Here is a 22,025-nt window from a genome sequence, read left to right as displayed (position 1 = left end):
TGAAAAGAAAAGAAAAAAGAAAACCACAACACAACCCCAACCCACTTCTAGAGAATTCCCAAGCTTATTGACAGCTTGGAAATCTCAGCACAGAAATCCCCAGCTGAGGTTTGCAAACCAGGATGTGTTTCCCACCCCAAAGTGGAGAACCAGGGCAGAGAGGGAATAAAACACAGAAAGGAAGGTGCAGGTGTTACAGGGGAATTGTGAAAAAGGAAGGGGGAAAATGGCCAAGAAGGTGGCTTGGGCAGGGCCTGGCTTAATAAACACCTGTGAGAATGAAAATTTGTTTTTCCTGAGAGTTGCTGAGTGTTGGAGCAGCCCCACCAAGGTTTAGGAACCTCCACACTTCCAAGATTTTTCCAAACTGAAAAGGAATGAGGGCTTCACAAACCTCATTGAAATTTAAAGTCAGCCCAAATTTGACCAGCAGGTTGGGTCAGATGACCCCAAGGAATCTCTGTCCTCCCCAAATTCTCCTGACTTCAAAAATAAAAGTAGAAATTACTCAACAAATTATTCCATTATTATCATTCCATTACTCCAGCCCAGAGGCAGTCATGAGTGACTGAAAGAGGAAAATTCAGGGCAAAAATACCATTTCTGAGCTACCAACTGCCTGACCCACCCCCTTCTCACCACTCCACTTCTTCTCAAGAGCATTCTCACTCCATACCTGACTCAGACACCTTGTTCCAATCTATTTTCTGGTCTATTTCCCTTGTTTTTTCCTCATTTCAGTCTTCTCCTCTCTTACTGCACCCCAGAAGCATTGCAGGGATAACACTGCCATCCATACCTGCTCTTGGTGAGCCTGATTTTGCAAAAGGGTTGGATCAGATGATCTTCAGAGGTCCCTTCCCATCCCAAATATTGTGATTCTGTCATCTCCTCAGATTTAAGAACTCATTTTTGATAAAGAGGGAAGGAACCAAGAACTAGGATGAAATCAATGGCCATAAAAATGCAGCTGGAATAATAATAATATCTCATTTTTTAAACAAAACAACCCCCAGAGTGTTAAAAAAACCCAGGTACAATTATCTTTATGGGGTGGGGGGTACATAAAGCCAGATTTAAATAACTCTGAGATGACTGTCTGATGTGTGTAAAGAATACTGGTATGGAAAGCTGTAAATAATACAAATAAAAAAAGAGTTATTCTCTTGTCTAGCCAGGACAAGTTATGTGAAGGATCCAAAGAGAGGTGGAAAAGAGCAGGGAGCACATTGCTGGAATGCTCTTGTGACTCAGTGCTGGTATTGCTGATGCTTTGGAGGCCCCAAGTTTCCATTTTGGTTATTTTCAGAGCACTGAGTTCTGCCTGCCCTGTCCTCTTGAATCCCAGGCAAAAGAAAAGCAGATACTGGGAAGGATGACTCTTTGGTCTGAACCTGCCAGAAAAAAGCTGAAATGCTGCTGCAGTTCAACCCCAAACTCATGCAAACTGCAGCAGAGAAAAAGGTGATGCTCCCAGAACCACCTTGATTGGAAAAGATCTTTAATATTGAGTCCAAGCAGAGCTTAACACTGACCAGACCTTAACACACCCCTAAGCACTGTGTCTCTACAACTCAAATCCCTCCAGGGATGGTGACTCCACCACTGCCCTGGGCAGTTCCAGTGGCTGAGACCAATTTCAGTGAAGAAATTCTTCCTAACAGCCAATCTCAACCTCCCTGATGCAACTTAATCCTATTACCTCTTCTCTCTCACTTGTAACCTCATTGAGCAGTCCAATCCTCACCTCTTTACCACCTCCTTTCAGGTACCTTTAGAGTCACAGAATCCTAGAACTGGCTGGGTTGGAAGGGAGCTCAGAGCTCCTCAAGTCCAACCCTTGATCCACTCCCCCCGTGGTTCCCAGCCCATGGCACTCAGTGCCACATCCAGGCTCTTTGGAAAGAGCTCCAGGGATGGAGAATCCACCCCTTCCCTGGGCAGCCCATTCCAATGCCTGATCCCCCTCTCCAGCAAGAAATTCTTTCTAATGTCCAACCTAAACCTCCCCTGGCACAACTTGAGACCATGGCCTCTTGTCTTGCTGAGAGTTGCCTGGGAAAAGAGCCCAACCCCCCCCTGGCTCCAACCTCCTTTCAGGGACTTGGAGAGAGTGATGAGGTCTCCCCTGAGCCTCCTCTTCTCCAGCCTCAACACCCCCAGCTCCCTCAGCCCTTCCTCACAGCATTTCTGCTGGATCCCTTCACCACGCCAGTTGCCTCCTTTGGACCTGCTCCAGCACCTCAAGCTCCTTCCTGAGCTCAGGGGCCCAGAACTGGACACAGGACTCAAGCTCTGGCCTCCCCAGAGCTGAGCACAGGGGCAGAATCCCTTCCCTGGACCTGCTGGCCACGCTGTTCCTCAGCCAGCCCAGGATGCCATTGGCCTTCTTGGCCACCTGGGCACACTGCTGCCTCCTCTTCAGCTTCCTGGCAATCCCAGCTCCCTTTCTGCCACTCTCTGCCCAGCCTGGAGCTCCCCATGGGCTTCTTGTGTTGAACCTCATCCCCTTGGGATCAGCCCAACTCTCCAGTCTCTCCAGGTCCCTCTGCAGAGCCCTCCTGCCTTCCAGCTGATCCACACTCCCCCCAGCTTGGGGTCACCTGGGAATTTGCTGCTGATGGACTCAATCCCCTCATCTAAATCATCTATAAAAGGTCTCCTCTCAGCCTCTTCTTCTCCAGCCTGAACAACCCCAAGCTCCCTCACCTCCCTTCACCACCTTTGTTGCCTTCCTTTGGAGATAATTTAACAGCAAAATGTCCTTTTTTTGGTAGTGAGGGACCCAAACCTGCACAGAGGACTCAAGGTGTGGTTTCACCAGTGCAGAGTACAGGCTCACCAGCACCTCCCTGCTCCTGCTGGCCACACTCATCCTCACCCAGGCCAGGATGCTGGTGGTCTTCTTGGCCACCTTGGGCACACTGCTGGCTCATGTTCATCATCTCCAGGTCCCTCTCTGCTCTCCTCCTCAAGTTTGTAGTGGTGAAGCACCCAGGTAACTCCCCAGGCTGAAAGAGACTCTCCCTGGTTCACTGAAACTGAAAGGCCAAGTGAAAATGAACAATTTTTTTTCATTTTTTTAAAATTTTTTTTTAATCTGAAAGCAGAGGACTTCCCTGGATGAAAATTCCAGGCACTGGATGTTTAGGAGGGCAGTGACTGGAAAGAAAAATAAGGGCTAAAAGCAGGCAAAGAAAAATTTGCTTGCATCAGTTCAGCAAGAAATGGAGTTTCTTTATGAAGGGCTTTCTTTGTAGAAGTAGCATAATTTTCAGCTTAGCAACCCCTTTTGAAGGAACTGGATGTTTTGACTGAAAATAGAAGCTGACAGTCCCCCTCTGTTCCTACAGAAATATTATTTTAACCTAAAGAATTCCATAAAAACTGGAGCAGATAGCTTCCCAGTTTTAAAAGGCTGCCTTTTAAAATTCCCTTTAAAGGGGGCAAATTTTGCAGTCCAAGGCATTTTCACTTTTCAATTAACAGAGCAGACAGTAAGACAAGACCTAAATCAGATACCTGACTTTTTTTTTTCCTCTGCTTTAAGTGCTGACCTGTTCCTGGGAGAAGAAAAAGTACAAGAACAACTAAATGCAAAATCTACATAAAAAGAGAAGGTCACCAATAATACTCTTTGGAATGTCACATGTAGACCCAGAGCCTTTCTTCCATGCAAAGTATATTATATTAAATGTTAAACAGATATTTAATATAGAGAATTCTAAAGAGCTCCTTGTTTTGCAGTGAAAAGGGAAACAGGCACTAAGAGGCTGAACTGTGACAAGTGCAGAATGGTGTCAATAATCCCATTATAACACCTGATTTGTCAAACTTGTCTCTACAACTTAGTCTAAAATTCACAATAGTCTCCTTAAGCATTTCTGAAATGGAGCAGCCCATGTCTTTGTAGCCTTCAGGGCCACTGATTCTCCATGCTTTGTTGGGAAGAATGGCATGAATAGCTACTAAGTCTTACACTTCATTTTCTCCAACTTCTTCTTGATATCCTGGTGTTTTGAATGCTGTTCCACTATAGGAAAATATAATAAAAAGGTAGCAAGCAGGTGTTTTCTTTCAGGAAGCAGCAAGTTGATGTATTCTGCAGCATCATATCAATATGTATGATCCCCACATCAGGCAGGGCCTGGATACCTCTCCTGAAAAATGGAAAGGTTTTTTTGTTGTTTTTTTTTTTTTTTTTTTTAAGAAAAACCAACAAAACAGCCCAGGCTCCAGGGATATCTGAAATGATGTGATGTGCATTCACATATTCCAAAGCAAACAGGATATTTTGCAGGAAAATGGCAATTAAATACACTTAATTTAGAGTGATCACTGATTAATGTCTTTTTCATAATCCAGCTTGAAAAATAGGTTTCCCTCTTGGTTTTGTAAGTCAACAAATGAATCCAAATCTCTTTTGAGAAATCACTATGGATTACTGAGAAAAATCATCATCAACTCTGGGGCCTTGAGCAACCTGGGCTGTGGGAGGGGTCCCTGCACATCCAGGGGTTGGAACTGGAGGAGCTTGAAGGTCCCTTCCAACCCAAACCACTCTGGGATTCTCTGATTCCAAGATCTTTTCATTAGAATCATCCAATGGTTGGTTGAGTTTTCCAAGCACCTGCAAGAGGCCCTGTGAGCATTCCAGGCTTTCATCAACTGAAGACAACAAAAATCAGCAAAAGAGTAACAAACCAAGAGGACAAAATGATCATAAAAAGAATTTGGGTGTAGGCATCAAGCATGCACTTAGTGAAGTGCTTCAGGAGTACCAGATGCCCCCAGGCAGGACTGCAGGAGCTGGAAGGTGAGGACTGAAAACTCTCACAGGTTGTCCAGACCTTCAGGAGGCACTGGTGACACAGATGTCAACCAAAGCCACCATCAGAGAAGGCTCCAGGAAGACCTGGAGGGGCTCCAAGAAAGCTGGGGGAGGGCTTTGGACATGGGGGGGTAGGGAGAGGAGAAGGGAAATGGGTTAAAACTTGGAGAGAAAGGGGAGATTGAGGTTGGAGATGGGGAAGAAATTCTGGAATTTGAGGGTGGGGAGAGCCTGGAACAGGTTGAGAGAGTTGGGGGTGTTCAGTCTGGAGAAGAGGAGAGGAAAGAAGAGGAAGAGAAGAGAAAAAAGAAGAGGAGAAAAAAGAAAGGAGAGGAGAGGAGAGGAGAGGAGAGGAGAGGAGAGGAGAGGAGAGGAGAGGAGAGGAGAGGAGAGGAGAGGAGAGGAGAGGAGAGGAGAGGAGAGGAGAGAGGAGAGGAGAGGAGAGGAGAGGAGAGGAGAGGAGAGGAGAGGAGAGGAGAGAGGAGAGGAGAGGAGAGGAGAGGAGAGGAGAGGAGAGGAAGAGGAGAGGAGAGAAGGAGAAGGAGAAGGAGAAGGAGAAGGAGAAGGAGAAGGAGAAGGAGAAGGAGAGAGGAGAGAGGAGAAGGAGAAGGAGAAGGAGAAGGAGAAGGAGAAGGAGAAGGAGAAGGAGAAGGAGAAGGAGAAGGAGAAGGAGAAGGAGAAGGAGAAGGAGAAGGAAGAAGGAGAAGGAGAAGGAGAAGGAGAAGGAGAAGGAGAAGAAGGAGGAAGAAGGAGAAGGAGAAGAAGGAGAAGAGAAAGGAGAAGGAGAAGGAGAAGGAGAAGGAGAAGGAGAAGGAGAAGGAGAAGGAGAAGAAGGAGGAGAAGGAGAAGGAGAAGGAGAAGGAGAAGGAGAAGGAGAAGGAGAAGGAGAAGGAGAAGGAGAAGAAGGAGAAGAAGAAGGAGAAGAAGGAGAAGAAGGAGAAGAAGGAGAAGAAGAAGGAGAAGAAGGAGAAGAAGGAGAAGAAGGTTCTGGGGAGCCCTTGGAGCAGCTTCCAGTGCCTGAAGGGGCTCCAGGAAAGCTGGGGAGGGACTTTGGACAAGGGCCTGGAGGGATGGGATGAGGGGGAAGGGTTTCCAGCTGCAAGAGGGGAGATGGAGAGGAGATGGGAGGGAGAAATTGTTTGGTGTGAGGGTGCTGAGCCCCTGTCCCAGGGTGCCCAAGGAAGCTGTGGCTGCCCCATCCCTGGCAGTGTCTCAGCCCAGGTTGGATGGGGCTTGGAGCAACCTGGGCTGTGGGAGGGGTCCCTGCACATCCAGGGGTTGGGACTGGAGGAGCTGGAAGGTCCCTTCCAACCCTGAAAATTCTCTGATTCTATGAAATCCTGGGTTTTCTGAGCCAGGGCAAAGCAGATGAGGCTCCCTGCAACCTGATTTATCAGCAGCCACAATTTCTGCAAAGAGCCAAGGCCCAAGAGAAGCTGTGACCAAAGGCTGAGGTTTCCTTCAGGGTGATTTTCAGAGCCACTCAGCAGCCTGCTCCAGCACAGCTGGATTCAGGAGACAGATGGATGCTGCTGCTTTGTTTGCTGGTTGAGAAAAAGGATGGGAAAGGTGGGGAAAGCTCACTTGGCTTCACATCCACCAGTGCTTGGAGCAACCTGGGCTGTGGGAGGGGTGTCTGCCCATGCAGGGGGTTTGGAACTAAATGATCTTTAAGGTCCCTTCCAACCCAAACCAGTCTGGGATTCTATGTTCTCCCAGAAGCATTAGATATTTTTCAAGGTTCTACATCCTCCCTATCTTATAGCATTAATAAAAACATAGATTTCCTCCCCCCCCCATCCCAATACTTTTTTTCCTTCCTTCAGATTTTTATTCCCAAAGCAGGAAGGAGGCTTCAGAAAGAAGCAAGGGGTGTTTACAAACCAACCTGGTGGTTTTGATGACAGATGAGATGAACCAGAACAAGATTCTGAAGAGGGAGAGACAGAGGAGCCTCAGAGCCCCAAAGAACACGAGCGAGGAGTATCATGGAGTCCAGAAATAAACCTGAAAGGCTCTGGAATTTTTTATATTTGGATTCAGAGGTTTCTGGGCTTTTCCCACTCCTCCAGCCAGCTCTGCCAATAAGGGTTAAAGGAGTAACATCCAAAAACCAAGTTGCACACAAAGCTTCAGTGGGTCTGCTGAGTTTTCCTGTAGAAATTTCTATGAAGCGAAAGACAAAACAAAATGAAAATTGGACCTTGGATAGTAAGAGTTCAGTGGTTCTGTTTGGTGTACAGGTAAGAAATGAACTCTCCTAAGAGGTTGTCCTGGTTTGGGCCAGGATAAAGGTGATTTTCTGTCACACAGCCACTGTGGGAAACAACTGAAGGTGGAAATAAATTCAATTTTAAGTTAGAGAAGAGTAGATTTAGGCTGGATGTCAGGAAAAAGTGTTTTACCATGGTAAAGAAGTTCTTACCAAGGTGGTGGAAAACTGGAAGGAGTTGCCCAGGGAGGGGGTTGAGGCCTCATCCCTGGAGATGTTCAAGGTGAGGCTTGAGGAGGCTCTGAGCACCCTGAGCTGGGTGAGGGTGTCCCTGATACTGCAGGGGTTTTACTAAATGACCTTTAGAGGTCTTTTCCAACCCAAATTATTCTGTGATTCCACAAATCATGAAAACAGAACCAGCTGGGGTACCCACTAAAGCTCCCAATTTCATCACAAATTGCTCTGCCAGAGGGGCAATGGCTTTAAATTAGAGGAGATTTAGATTGGATGTCAGGAGAAAGTTCTGTACCAGGAGGGGGGTGGAAAACTGGCAGAGGTTGCCCAGGGAGGTGGTTGAGGTCTCATCCCTGGAGATGTTCAAGGTGAGGCTTGAGGAGGCTCTGAGCACCCTGAGCTGGGTGAGGGTGTCCCTGATACTGCAGGGGTTTTACTAAATGACCTTTAGAGGTCCCTTCCAACCCAAATTATTCCATGATTCTATGAAAAAGGCCATGCACAAAGTTTCCCTCCAGGCTCTGACACTGAGGCTGCAGCTCTGGCTTGGGAGGATTCCCCAGAAATGGGGGACAAAATGTGGTTTTTCATATTCAGTAAAAGAACAGCAGAAGAATTATCAAAATGCTGTGTGATAATACTGATAAAACAGACAGAAGCTCCCTCAAACCTACAGAAATACTTCTGAGTAATTCCCATGGGCCAGATCTCCAGCCTCTGGATCATTTCTGACAGCCAGGCTGGAGCAGGCTGGACCTGGATTTCTCAAGAAATCAAAACCAGTAGAGTTCAGAGACTGAAAAATCTCAAGAGAAGGATTACAGAAAAGAAATTTAAAGAGGGTTTTGTAGAATTTCTTGTCTCTCTTCCAAAACAGCCAGCAAAGGTGAAGCAAACACCTGCAGACCTGCAGGGAGCTCATTAATGGACAAGATCCCCCTCTGCCTTTTTTGTAATGTTTCCTACAGAAAATTTGGAAATGCAGTGAATCCACAGAAGGATTTCAAAGCAACTTGCTGTCTTCCACATGAATTGCTAACAAGAGTCTCCAGCCAGAGCAAGCATTCATCTCACAGGACAGAAATTCTGACATCATCTGCTCATTTAATGCAAGGGGAAGTTCCTCTGCAGAGAAATGGTGGAGCAACAGCCAAGTTTCTGCAAAAGATAAGCCTAAGGAAAAAAAAAAAAAAACAGCTTCTGTTTGTGTGCTAATTACTGACCAAACCCCTCCTCACATGACCTGGAGTAGAGAAGTCAAGGCTCTTAATTCCTGAAAAGAAAAAGTATGATAAAGCCTTAAGAATTCATCTTCTCCACCCTCCCAAACACTGTCACAAATTGGACCTGGATTTTTTAAATTACTGTTTGGTTATCAAAGTCACTGATTTCAGACATAAAGCAAAAAAAAAAAAAAAAACCAAATTACTAAAATCCTATGGAAATAGTGTAGAGAGAGATTTACCATAACTGCAAATCTAATATCATCCTCAAAGGAAGAAACAAATAGTTGAAGCTCATCAATGAACACAACTCCTGCTCAGAGTCAACCCAGAGCTGCTTTTTTGTTTGTCCCCAAGTCAGGGACCCACCCTTAAAGTCCACAGTCTCTTCCTGCTCCTTGTAAAGCCACAGTTAACCTTCTCTATCCTTCAGGCTGAAAAAAAAACAAACCAAAACAAACCAACAAACCAACCCCAATATTCTCTGTCCAAATTACAGGAATGAACTAAAAGAAAGTCACTTGTTGGGTTCATTTTCCTGATGCCCCAGGGGTTAGCTGGCTGCTGGGTCAGAGAGAAGACTTTGGATCACCCTGAACTGTTTTTATTGTTGGTTTTTTCTTTTGTTCCAAACCTGCTCCAAGGTTTTGTTTGCCAAGCTCTGGTGACACTTCTGAGTCAATCTTGGTGACTTCTGTTCAGTCCAGAGCTCTCCAGCACCTTTCCCAAACCTCACAGCCCTTGCTGGGCCTGGGTAATGTCTGATTCCTCCTGCTTTTACAGTAGAATCATAGAATCATAGAATCCTAGGGGTTGGAAGGGACCTGGAAAGATCATCTAGCCCAACCCCCCCTGCCAGAGCAGGGCCCCCTAGAGTACATCCCCTAGGAACGTGTCCAGGAGGGTTTTGAATGTCTCCAGTGAAGGAGACTCCACAACCCCCCTGGGCAGCCTGTTCCAGGGCTCTGTCACCCTTACAGTAAAAAAATTTTTTCTGATATTCAACTTGAACCTCCTATGCTCCAATTTACACCCATTACCCCTTGTCCTATCACTGGTCACCACTGAGAAAAGCCTAACTCCATCTCCCTGACACTCACCCCTTACATATTTGAAAACATTGATGAGGTCACCCCTCAGTCTCCTTTTCTCCAAACTAAAGAGACCCAGCTCCCTCAGCCTTTCCTCATAAGGGAGATGTTCCACTCCCTTAATCATCTCAGTAGCTCTGCGCTGGACTCTTTCAAGCACTTCCCTGTCCTTCTTGAACTGAGGGGCCCAGAACTGGACACAATACTCCAGGTGTGGCCTCACCAATGCAGAATAGAGGGGGAGGAGAACCTCTCTTGACCTACTAACCACCCCCTTTCTAATGCACCCCAGGAAGCAGCAGATTTTTGAGAAGGGAAGTGCTTTACCTGACTTTCCTTGCTTGAAAGATTCTACTTTGGCTGCAAATGGAGCATTTTGATTTTCAGGAAAGTCACCTGCCACCTACCTTGCCTCTTCCTAACATGCCAGCACAGGTCCTCCTCTATACACCTTAAAGCCTTTTACAAGGCAAAAGAAGAAAAATTACAGAAATTCTGTTGCTCAAGAAAAAATGGTATTAATTGCCAGAGGTTTCTGTTTAATTTTTTTAAAATTAATAAAATTCAAAAGACCAGGGATCTAGTTCCTGTTCTATCAGAAAGACCTCTATTACACTGCCTAAAATTCACCCAATTTCTCTGATTCCCTCTTAGGGAAATACTCTGCACCTTTTCAGTCTTCACACTACAAGGATAAACCAGTTAACTTTTCCCAAGTGTTGGACTACATAGTAAAATGCAAAGAAAAAAAAAATTGGCCACATCAGTCATTGAAACACAAGGAGAATTCTCTGATTTTAACCCCTAGAATATGAATCCTCTGAAAACTTGTTTAAAGGCCACTACATCTTCAGTAAAACACCCTAAAATCCTTGTCTGAAGATGGTAAAAGGAACAATCAGCTTCAATCTTCTCATTTTAACCAAAGGAAAACCAATGGAGTAAGGAAAACAACCAAGCAGCTGTCCAGGCACCACAGCCAAGAAATGTTCTTTAGATATATAAAATAAAATAAAATAAACATTGTATTTCTTCATTGTATATGTGCTTTATATTTAATGTACACACACACTGAAATTAGAATATTGCACTTTTCTAGAAATTAGGCATTCACATGTTCTGCTGACTTGAAAGAAGTTTTTATTCAAGCCTGGTGAGACACCCACAGGGTGAGGAAGGGTGATAAGGGCATCACACTATCTGCTTACACTCACCTTTCCTTCTCCCCTCTCCTCTCCCTCCAGCAGCTTCTCTGGCACTCTGTTTTTTTACTTTGCCATTCATTTAATCTGATTTTAAAGCTCTTTTCCTGGGGATTCTCACTGCTACCAACACCACCAAAGGATGTGCCTGCCCTTCACCCAGAGGTGCCACCCAGGAGCCTGTGGATTGCAACTACACTTCCTTTGAATTTCTCCATATTTTAAAATGTTTTCAATGGATCATGTTGCTAGTTGCAACCCAGGCAGCAATCAACACCAAGTGACCTGGCTCCTCTCTCCAGATCACAGATAAAGAGGTTTTTTTACTGAGCTCCTGCATCGCTTTGGTGTTCATTTGACTCCCAGGGGGAAAAAAAAAAAAAAAAAAAAAAGAAAAAAAGTCAAGGAAACAAAATAAAAAAAAAATCAGAACAATTAGTGCCTATTTAAAAAAAATCTGAGCAGAAAGCAGACCATGCTGATTGCCTGCACTCACCTTTTTTTCACTAAACATCAAGCAAAAACCAAAGCAGCACAAAAATGTGACGAGGAGTGACATCTGGGTGATCCCAGACTAAGAGGCTGTTGGTAAATGCTAAGTAAAATGAAATTGTCATTACAATTGTCATTACGATTGCAAAAGAAAGAAATAAAATGTAAAAATACCATTTTACCCATTTGATGCATTAGGTTTTTACCAGGCAGGAGCTAAAGCACGTGTTTGGTAAAAGCAGAATTTGGTGAACCAGAGTATTCTCAGCCATTGGTTTCAGTAGCTTATTAATTCAGGAAAATAACCAATATAATCATACAAAATAGCAATTTAAATGCTATTAGTAGGAATACTGCTGACAGGAAAGGAGAGCCTTTTTATTCTCCCAATTCAGAATATTAAGGGAAGCCTCTAAGCCTGTATTTACTACTGCAGGACTGAAAACACCAGGGAAAGAGTTTAGTGCAGGCTGACAACAGAGCCAGGGCTGATGCAGCCAATCTCCTTTTTTTTTCCATGGCACAGCCCAGAAAAGGCAGTGAAGAACCCACCACTAAAGAGAAAAACAGCACAGAAAAGCTCCAACAGGTACAATATGGGGGAAAGAGTCAGTAAAAAAATATCCGGTGTTAAAACAAGGGCAATTTACACAGAGCCTGGAATCCACCCCAAACATTCAAGTTACTCATTATGTAAATTATCATAAAAATCATAAATTGTAAACACTCAGCCTTGGTCTTTCACTAGAATTTGTACAGGTTCTTCAAACAAAAGCTCTCTGTGTAGAGAAACCTGGCACCCCAGTGCAGTGCATCAGCATACAAGTGTTTTTAAACCAGCAAAGCATCCAGTTCTGGGAAAAAATTATTTTCACTCTCCACCCTTCCACATCTCTGGTTTGTTGGGTTTTTTTTTCCAATTTGCCAAAAAAAAAAAAAAAAAAAAAAAAAAAAAAAAAAGTCATAACTTAGAGTATTTCAACTTCCCCGAGGTGACAAAAGGCATTTGGACAGAATCTGTGAAAAGATTTAGAAATCTTGCTGCAGAAACTACTCCTGAGAATTTCCAGCTCTTTAAAATGAATATCCTACTCCTCATGAATATGACTTCACTTTTATTTTCATCACAGTTTCTCTCCCTGAAAGGCTTGCTGTGAAATTTTATGACCATCTCGAATGAAAAAAAAAAAAAACAAACCCAAACCAACCAACCAAGCAAACAAACCAAGACACAAAAAATAAATAAAAAAACCAACCACCACCAAACAAAAATCCTTTTACAGGCCCAAGAAAAAACATCCAACATTGTTCTGGAACTGGACACTTATCAGCAACCCAAGGAAGCAATGCCACAAGACTTCATTCATCTCAGCAGCCATTCAATGAATCTCAAATGATGCAGCTGTATTGCTGGAAAGTTGGAGGGTGTTTTTTTTAAATGGAAGTAGCTGAAAGCCTCAGTTGTTAAAACTGAGCCTCCCAAATAAATCTCAGGCTGTAATTATTTTTTTAACTTGAGATTATTCCCTCAATGCAGCAAAACTGCTCCAAGTGCCTCTGTGCATCAAAACCATTCCCAGTGCAGAATGGATAAATGTGTTTAGGAGTGAGCTGAAAGTCTCCACAATGCATTAAAAAACTCAGTAAAGAATCCATCCTTTTAATCAAAGTGTAATTAGGCAGAGATCAATTCTGCCATGGAAAAATTGCTGTATTTAATCAAATGAAGTGCAGCTGCCAATGGAATCAATGGATGCTCAGGTAAATTCATGTACAATGAAGGAGTCAGAGCACCTTTCCAGCAGCATTGGGAGCATCTGGATGAAATTCAGCAGCAATTTAATTTTCTTTACCAAGTGTTTTCAGCCAAGCTTTGGGCTGAGAGGATCTGGGACAAGGAAATGTGTACACAGCAGCTTCAAAGCAAACAGAAATCCTCCTCCACAAACTGACAGTGAAGTCTGGACCCCAGAAAATATTTGTTCTGTAGACACTGAAGGTGCTGCAGCACTGGTGACTAAAAGGATGCTCAGCACAGCAGCCTACAGACTGCATTTGGAACCAGCCTGGTGACAGCTTGTGTTTTCACATTTCACTTCTGTCTCTGCCCCAACATCAACAATTAAGAGTGTCAGGCACATTTTCAGTCATATTTATTATACAGTGAGCTTCCCAAGCTTCACTTGTATTTTATTCCACCTTTAATCTATCTTTAAATAAATCCACGTATTTTTTTTTTTTTAATCTGTTATACTTGGACTTGAGCTTCAAGAGCTTTTACTGAAAATGAAGAAAGCAGCTGCCCCTTATTAGGTGCTTTCTGATTTTGGAAGAGGAAAAACCAATCCTCCCTCCTTTCTCACAAACAAATCAAAATTCATTCCACTCCCTATCACAAGCATGAGGCCAAATCTGGCTGCTTTTATTTCAGATGAATGGGAAGCTGCTCTTGCTGAAGAATGTGAATGTAAATTTATTTTGGACTGAGGATGCCAGCACTGATTTCCGCTCGCTCTGATTGACCTGATTTCACTTTTTACTCCAGTTTCACACTGACTTCTGAGAAAGCCTCAAAGAGCTGGCTGGCTCCAGAACAATTTGTTAAAAAAGAAAAAAAAAAAATGTTAAAAATGTCTTCTGTAACCAAGAACTTCCCCAATTTAAAATGTTCATGAAAACACACAATGGGCTTAAGTCCTGCACAGGCCAAACTTTCTCCTTCAGAATTGCCACTGAATGCTTTCATACTATGGAAATTAAAGAAAGATATAAAAAAAAAATTGTGGAAAAATTGTTAATGAGTAAATTACCTCGAAAAAAACAATGCCATAGATATTAAAATCATTCCAGCACCTACCTGTGCATATTCTTTCTCTATTGCAGCTCTTTTCTGACTGAACGCTCTGAAAGAGAAAACAAAAATAAAAAGAATCCATTAATATCTACAACAAAACATTTTAAAGTCAATCATTTCCTGATAACAACTTTCTGCTAGACAGTCTTTATAGTTCCATGAGCAACAAAAAAGTGAAATTGTTTGACAAGTGTTAGCAGTAGCCTAGCAACTACTGCATGTGGACTTCACATATGCAGTATTCAAATTTCCAAGTTTTATTGAATAAATGCAGTTCCCAGGACTGCTGGTGTAAATACCATTTAATTCATTAGAGGCTCATCAGCTTTCCACTGGGACAGCCCAGGGAAGAAGTTGGTAGCACACAACAGAATTTGGCTTTCTGCATTTAGACAGAATTTTTGTTGTTTTTTAAGAAATTTATGTTTCCCACATCACCTGGACACACCACATCCACCCTTCACAGAATTGTCACAGCTGGACAAAACCTTTAAGATGTGTCCAACTGTCAACATCTTCCCTCAAATTAAATCTGTTTATCAATATCTAATCACCCACTGGAGCATGTCCTGAAGTGCCTCATCTCCATGTTTTTTCAACACTTCCAGGCATGGTGACTCCACCACCTCCCTGGGCACCCATCCCAACCCCTGACTGCTCTCTAAGTAAAATTTTTCCTCAGATCTGGTCTCAACCTCCCCTGGTGCAACTTCAGACCATTTCCTATGCTCCTGTCATTTTTCACTTGATTAAGAGGAGGCACCCACCTCCCTACAACCTCCTTGCAGGGAACTGTAGAGAGCAATAAGGTCTCCTCTCAGCCTCCTCTTTTCCAGACTAAACATTCCCAATTCCCTCAGCCTTCCAGGACTTCTTCTCCAGCTTGGTTGCCCTTTGCTGACCTGGCTCCAGGAGCTCCAGGTCTTTCTTGTAGTCACAAAACCAACAGCCCCCCCTTGAAACCTCAGTTGTCCCACAGCCAGATCCTGATTTTCCCATTAAATGAAGTTTTGGAACACCAGACCCACCCCAACCCCACTGGCACCACTCATGGAATGCCCTTCCACACCAATATCAAGGTTCTACTCTCATGCAGGGGCTCAAGATGGACCATAAAATAGAGGGTTTCAACACCAGCACTCTTACAACAGGAAGAAGGTTCAAATCCACAGATAATAGGAGGAAATTCTTGAATTTGAGGGTGCTGACGAGGCCTGAGGAGAAGGATTTGGGGGTGGGGGTGGAGCAGAAGCTGAAGATGAGCCCAGAACCCTCCCAGGTCCTGGGGGCATCAGCAGAAGCCCAGAGAGCATTGAGGGAGGGGATTCTCCCCCTCTGCTCTGCTCTGCTGAGACCCCCCCCTGGAGTCCTGTGTCCAGTTGTGGAGTCCCCAGCATCAGAAGGACACAGAGCTCCTGGAAGGTGTCCAGAGGAGCCACTGAAATGCTCAGAGGGCTGAGCAGCTCCCTGGGAAGCCAGGCTGAGGGATTGGGGTTGTTCAGCCTGGAGAAGAGGAGGCTCCCAGGTGAGCTCAGAGCAACCTTCCAATATCTGAAGGGGCTCCAAGAAAACTGGGGGAGGGCTTTGGACACGGGGGGGTAGGGAGAGGAGAAGGGAAATGGGTTAAAACTTGGAGAGAAAGGGGAGATTGAGGTTGGAGATGGGGAAGAAATTCTGGAATTTGAGGGTGCTGAGCCCCTGTCCCAGGGTGCCCAAGGAAGCTGTGGCTGCCCCATCCCTGGCAGTGTCTCAGCCCAGGTTGGATGGGGCTTGGAGCAACCTGGGCTGTGGGAGGGGTCCCTGCACATCCAGGGGTTGGAACTGGAGGAGCTTTTGGGTCCCTTCCAACCCAAACCATTCCATGATTCTCTGTACCAGGGCTCTTCAACAGCTTCAGCTCTTCCCTCCTTAGCCCTTGAGCAGCCAAGGCAGAGCCACTTTTCTTCAAGCTACACCATGAAGTACTCATCTTAAGGCTAAGCCACCAGCAGAAAAAAATCTAATTCTATTTGAATTAGTTGCACAATAACTCTGGTGACATGTTAAGAAAACCAAAACAAAGAAAATCCTCAGGAACATCCTATAAAGTTACCTCAATAAACACCAACAAAAGGAGCCCTGAACAGGCTCTCTCTGCTCCTCTCTACTCCATTTCAGCCATGAAGAGCATCCCCCAGTCTCCCCACTGGGATGTCAAACAAAAGTCTAAAAGCATCATGAGTGCTTCACATTCTTTCCAGATGAAAGTGATCCCCAAAGAACTGACCACATTCCAACCCCAATACCTACATCCCATCTTTCCCAACTCCCCCCATGGAGCTCAGGTGGCTCCAAAGGGCCCCAGGACAGTGCCACATCCAAGGCCTCCTCCAGAAGAGGTGAAGCTGAGACTTGGAAATAAATCTACTTTGTAAAGTATTATTTCTTTTTCTTCTTTCTATTAACCTTGTAAATCTACTATTACAAACCAATTTATTTTAGTGCCTCCTGTTCCAAAGCCCAGTAGCTAAATCAGTTTAGCAAATATCTGAAAACCACAATATCCTTCTATAAGAACTTAGTTTTCTTTTAGTAAGAGTTTTAAAAAAAATTAAAAATAATACAGAAATAACTACTAGGAATAACTGAAATATGGTACCCATATTAAAAAGGTAAAAGAAAGCAAGCAGGCATCTTTGAAACACCAACCTGACAAGACTTGAGGCAGTTATTTTCCAATTCTCAGCTCATTTATTTGAAAACATATAATCAGTGGTGCTAAATATTAAGGATACTCCATTTAAACAAACCCAGGATATTGAGCTGTGTATTTCACCATGAGGTTGTGGGTTTTTTCCTCCCCATACAAAACAAATTCCACTTCAACTAATTGCATAAGAATAACTGTGACAAGCTGGAGGGCTAAGATATCCCCTAAAAACCTTCTGCATTAAGAAGGTTTGCACTAGAGAAGAAAAACAAAAGCATTCAACTGGCCCTAGTGTAGAATTACAAAATACCATGCAAATCAAATTTACTCACAAACTGGAGAGAGTCCTTGGGCTTGGAAGGACTGAAAGATCCAGCATGAAAACAAATTTATTGTACAGTAGCAGCTCCATAAATCAGAAACATTTTAGAGTGTTTGGTTCTGTGTTTTAAAAGGACTTTTGAAAAAAAAAAAAAAAAATTTGGCAAGACAGCACAGAATTCAATTTATACAATGCACAATTTTGTGTTTGATCTCTGTTTTGGTGAATGAAAAAAAATGGGAAGCACTGCAAGGATCAGCTGCCAGGCTTCCTTGAAGCTGATGTTCTCTGCTGCTTTGTGACTGCATTTCCCTCAATTAGGCAAACACAAAGCTGTTTATAACCTCAGGACAGTTTAGACAGGAATCCTTTTATGACAACCATAAATATATTACAAAACATGACCAACCATGAGACTGAAGCAGACAAATTTCCCAGGAGAAAATTCTTTTTAACAGAGGAGAAAAAAAAAAAAAAGCTGGTAAAGGCAACATAATTCCTTAACCTGAAAAACCTGAGAACTTTCATGTATCCTGATTTTATGTGGAAAGCTGGGAAATTCATGACCTTACTGTCAGTCAAGATGGAATTTCAGGTTCATTTGTCCAAGGAATTGTTGGGTTCCCTGAGATAGTAAAATCTTCTCCAAGTGTTACTGAAAAGTTTTTAAGGAATGAATTAGTGAGTCTGCAGCAAAGCAGGAATATAATTTAAGGTCTCTTTAAATTAGGGTGTATTAATATCTGCTGGTACATCTTTTTCTCAAATCCACCATTAATTAAGTGGAAGCAGGACTGCACACCCAAACCAGTGCCTCAAGTTTTTGTATCTGGACACTAATTCCTAAATATCATCTCTATCCCCACAAATGTGAATTCAATATTCCCTTTGCCCAACTAAAATTCATTCAAGAGGTTTTGACAGTTTAAGAGGAGGGTGAGAAAGAAAAAACATTAAGAAATTCTCCTGTATTTTCTCTATATATCATCAAACCATGTGTCATTTAAATGTGCAGCTTGCCACAGCCATCTCACTGCAGGAAAATGCAGGCTTAGTCTCAAAAAAAAAACCAAACAAAAAAATAAACAAACAAAAAACCCCAATAAAAATAAAATTATGCTCCCCATCAGGACCAGAAGCTGCTATAGAAAAGCAAAACCATTTTTATGAGAGTTCCAGAGTCTGCCTTGAACAGAACCTCCTGCCAGGGCAGAGGGCTGGGAGCCCAGAGGAAACATCACACTCAGGAAAATTATTTCAGTGGTTTCAACACAGATGATTTCACACCAAGGGGCAATGCCAACCACCCACAGCATCTCCTCACACACTGGTGCCTCCAGCCCCTCCCGTGGCTTATGGCTCCCTCTGACTAAAATGAACCTCATCCTGGAGGGATTATGAAGGAATGTTCTTTCCAAAAAGCACAAACAGCTGGAGAAGCTCTGCAGAGAAGGCTTCTCTCCCTTGGAAATGTCAGCAATAGGCCCAGTTGGGGTGAAAACACAACAGTGAGGTTAGAAAAGGGGAGTTCCTATTGTCATGATGATTTTTAGGACTAAATGTGGGGTTAGAAAGGACTTGAGGGTGTTGGTGGATGAGAAGCTCAACACAAAGCGGCAATGAGAGCTGCAAACCCAGAGCCCAACTCTGTCCTGGGCTGCATCACCGTGGCCAGAAGATCAAGGGGGGCTGTTCCCCCCTCTGCTGAACCCCCCTGGGGTGCTGGGGCCAGTTCTGGAGCCTCTGACCCAAGAAGGAGATGGAGGTGTTGGAGGAAGTGCAGAGGAGGGTCCAAAGATGAGCAGAGGGCTGGAGCTGTGCCCAGGACAAGACCATCCAGGCAGGGCCAGGAGAACACTGGCAGAAGCCAAGGCAGGATGAGTCCATCCCATGCAGGTCCCCTTGCTGATGTCCATCTCAATTAACTGGGTGAAAGAACCACAGGGAGCTCCTCATTAGACCCCAAACTGAGTGAGCCCTGCATGGCCAAGAGGTCAAGGGAAGGGATTCTCCACTCTGCTGAGACCTCTCCTGCAGGGCTGGGCCCAGTTCTGGGGTTCCCAACACACGAAGGAGATGGAGCAAGTCCAGAGGAGGCAATGAGGATGCTCAGAGGATTGGAGCAGCTCTGGAGCCAGGGGGAGAGAGTTGGGGGTATTCAGTCTGGAGAAGAGAAGGATCCAGGGAGACCTTGGAGCAGCTTCCAGTGCCTGAAGGGGCTCCAGGAAAGCTGGGGAGGGACTTTGGACAAGGGCCTGGAGGGATGGGATGAAAGGGGAAACTGAATGAGCCCTGCATGGCCAAGAGGTCAAGGGAAGGGATTCTCCACTCTGCTGAGACCTCTCCTGCAGGACTGGGCCCAGTTCTGGGGTTCCCAACACAAGAAGGAGATGGAGCTGTTGAGCACTGGGCAGGGGATGGGGTGAGGTGGGGCTGATCCCCACTGGGTGCTTTGGGGACATGGGAGGACTGTCCCAGCAGCCAACAAGCTCCAGAGCAGGGTTGATTGGAGAAAGAGAGGTTGGAGCTGGAAGGTGGGGCTGGAAAAGCAGCCACTGAGCCAGCCCTCTGCCCATCCATCAGAGGACAAACTCCTCTAGGAATCTCCTCCTGCCATCTCCAGGGCTGAGAGCACCTTGGGGTGCTGAGCACCCCATGTTTGGGTGCTGAGCACAGAAAGGAACCCTCCAACTCTTTCCTGCTCATCACAAGTGACAAGCAGGAGCAGACAGGGCACAGGGGACCTTTGCTGCCCAGGGCCACATCCAGCAGCTACACCATGAACCAGCAAAGTGTTCTGGCAGCCCAGAAACCAACCATGTCCTGGGCTGCATCCCCAGCAGTGTGAGCAGGAGGGCCAGGGAGGGGATTCTCCACCTCTCCTTCACTCTGGTGAGACCCCTCTGGGGTGCTGGGTTCAGTTCTGGGGTCCCCAAAAGCAGAAGGAGATGGAGGTGTTGGAGTAAGTCCAGAGGAGGTCATGGAGATGCTCAGAGGGTTGGAGCAGCTCTGGAGCCAGGGGGAGAGAGTTGGGGGTGTTCAGCCTGGAGAAGAAAAGGATCCAGGGAGACCTTGGAGCAGCTTCCAGTGCCTGAAGGGGCTCCAGGAAACCTGGGGAGGGACTTTGGACAAGGGAATAGAGGAGTGGGATGAGGAGGAAAAGTTTCAGGCTGAAAGAGGGGAGATGGAGAGGAGATCTTAGGAAGAAATTCTTGAATTTGAGGGTGCTGAGCCCCTGTCCCAGGGTGCCCAAGGAAGCTGTGGCTGCCCCATCCCTGGCAGTGTCTCAGCCCAGGTTGGATGGGGCTTGGAGCAACCTGGGCTGTGGGAGGGGTCCCTGCCCATGCAGGGGTTGGAATTAAATGATCCTGAAGTTCCCTTCCAACCCAAACCATTCTCTGATTCTATGATTCTGTTTCAGACTTAAAACTGGTAATAATATCCCAAAAGAAGGAGGGTGGAGATGTCTCTGTTGCAGAGCAAGACTTCACCCACCTCCACCTTCTCACATTTCTCACCAGGTTTCTAACCTGGAACAACACTCCAAGGTACACAGTGTTTCCTCAGGCAGCAGATTTATAGGTCCATATGTGACAAACAAAATCTTTATGAAACAATGATTAAAACAATTAAATCCCCTTCCCTAACTTTCCCTCAGGCTCTGGGAAAGAGTGGGACTGTAGGGAGTAGAGAAAAGAAAATCACATTTAATGTCATCCCCACTTTCCCAACGTTTTCTTTGTGCAAAACACTCATTACCCCCTGAATATTCCCAAACATCAACTCCAGCAACTGTCAGGTATTTAAATCACTCACATCCATCATTAATTAAAAAAGCAGAACAAAACAAAACACAGATGTTACGAAATATATAGGTATATTTTTAAACCTTCATGGTAAATATGCAGAACAAAATGAAATAAGGACTCAGGCCCATGGAGAATGATACTTGAAAAAGTATTTTATACAGAAACAAGAGAAACAGCCAGGCTCAACCTGGTGTGTGGGTGTCCACTTGGGCTGGAATGTCTTAAGCTGCCACTGACATGGAAAAAAAGTAAAAAAAACAGTGTATTGCCATTAAAATAGAAATTAGTGTTCATAGAATCCTAGAATTGGCTGGGTTGGAAGGGAGCTCAGAGCTCATCAAGTCCAACCCTTGATCCACTCCCCCCGTGGTTCCCAGCCCATGGCACTCAGTGCCACATCCAGGCTCTTTGGAAATATCTCCAGGGATGGAGAATCCACCCCTTCCCTGGGCAGCCCATTCCAATGCCTGATCCCCCTCTCCAGCAAGAAATTCTTTCTAATGTCCAACCTAAACCTCCCCTGGCACAACTTGAGACCATGGCCTCTTGTCTTGCTGAGAGTTGCCTGGGAAAAGAGCCCAACCCCCCCCTGGCTCCAACCTCCTTGCAGGGACTTGGAGAGAGTGATGAGGTCTCCCCTGAGCCTCCTCTTCTCCAGCCTCAACACCCCCAGCTCCCTCAGCCCTTCCTCACAGCATTTCTGCTGGATCCCTTCACCAGCCCAGTTGCCTCCTTTGGACCTGCTCCAGCACCTCAAGCTCCTTCCTGAGCTCAGGGGCCCAGAACTGGACACAGGACTCAAGCTCTGGCCTCCCCAGAGCTGAGCACAGGGGCAGAATCCCTTCCCTGGACCTGCTGGCCACGCTCTTCCTCAGCCAGCCCAGGATGCCCTTGGCCTTCTTGGCCACCTGGGCACACTGCTGTCTCCTCTTCAGCTTCCTTATATAAAAGACTGTTGTATTTACCAGGATGATCCAGTCTTATAAATCTAAAGATGACAGTCACCACTTGCACAGTAAGTGGTTAAACACAGGGATACCCTGAAAACCAGAAAGTGAATTAT

The 22,025-nt window shown here is 45.0% G+C and overlaps 1 protein-coding gene across 3 annotated transcripts in view; it reads right to left on the bottom strand.

Annotated features, from left to right (window-relative positions):
- Positions 1–22,025, bottom strand: part of FCHSD2 (FCH and double SH3 domains 2) — a 239,321-nt gene that overhangs the window by 176,630 nt on the left and 40,666 nt on the right. For all 3 annotated transcript variants that reach the window (XM_071763988.1, XM_071763904.1, XM_071764071.1), the window contains exon 3: positions 14,146–14,191. In XM_071763988.1, the coding sequence (XP_071620089.1) occupies positions 14,146–14,191 (46 nt within the window). The remainder of the gene's footprint in view (positions 1–14,145; positions 14,192–22,025) is intronic.

The sequence above is a fragment of the Heliangelus exortis genome, chromosome 1, assembly GCF_036169615.1.
Source record: "Heliangelus exortis chromosome 1, bHelExo1.hap1, whole genome shotgun sequence".
Lineage (NCBI taxonomy): Eukaryota > Metazoa > Chordata > Aves > Apodiformes > Trochilidae > Heliangelus > Heliangelus exortis.
This window is presented reverse-complemented; position numbering and strand designations above follow the sequence as displayed.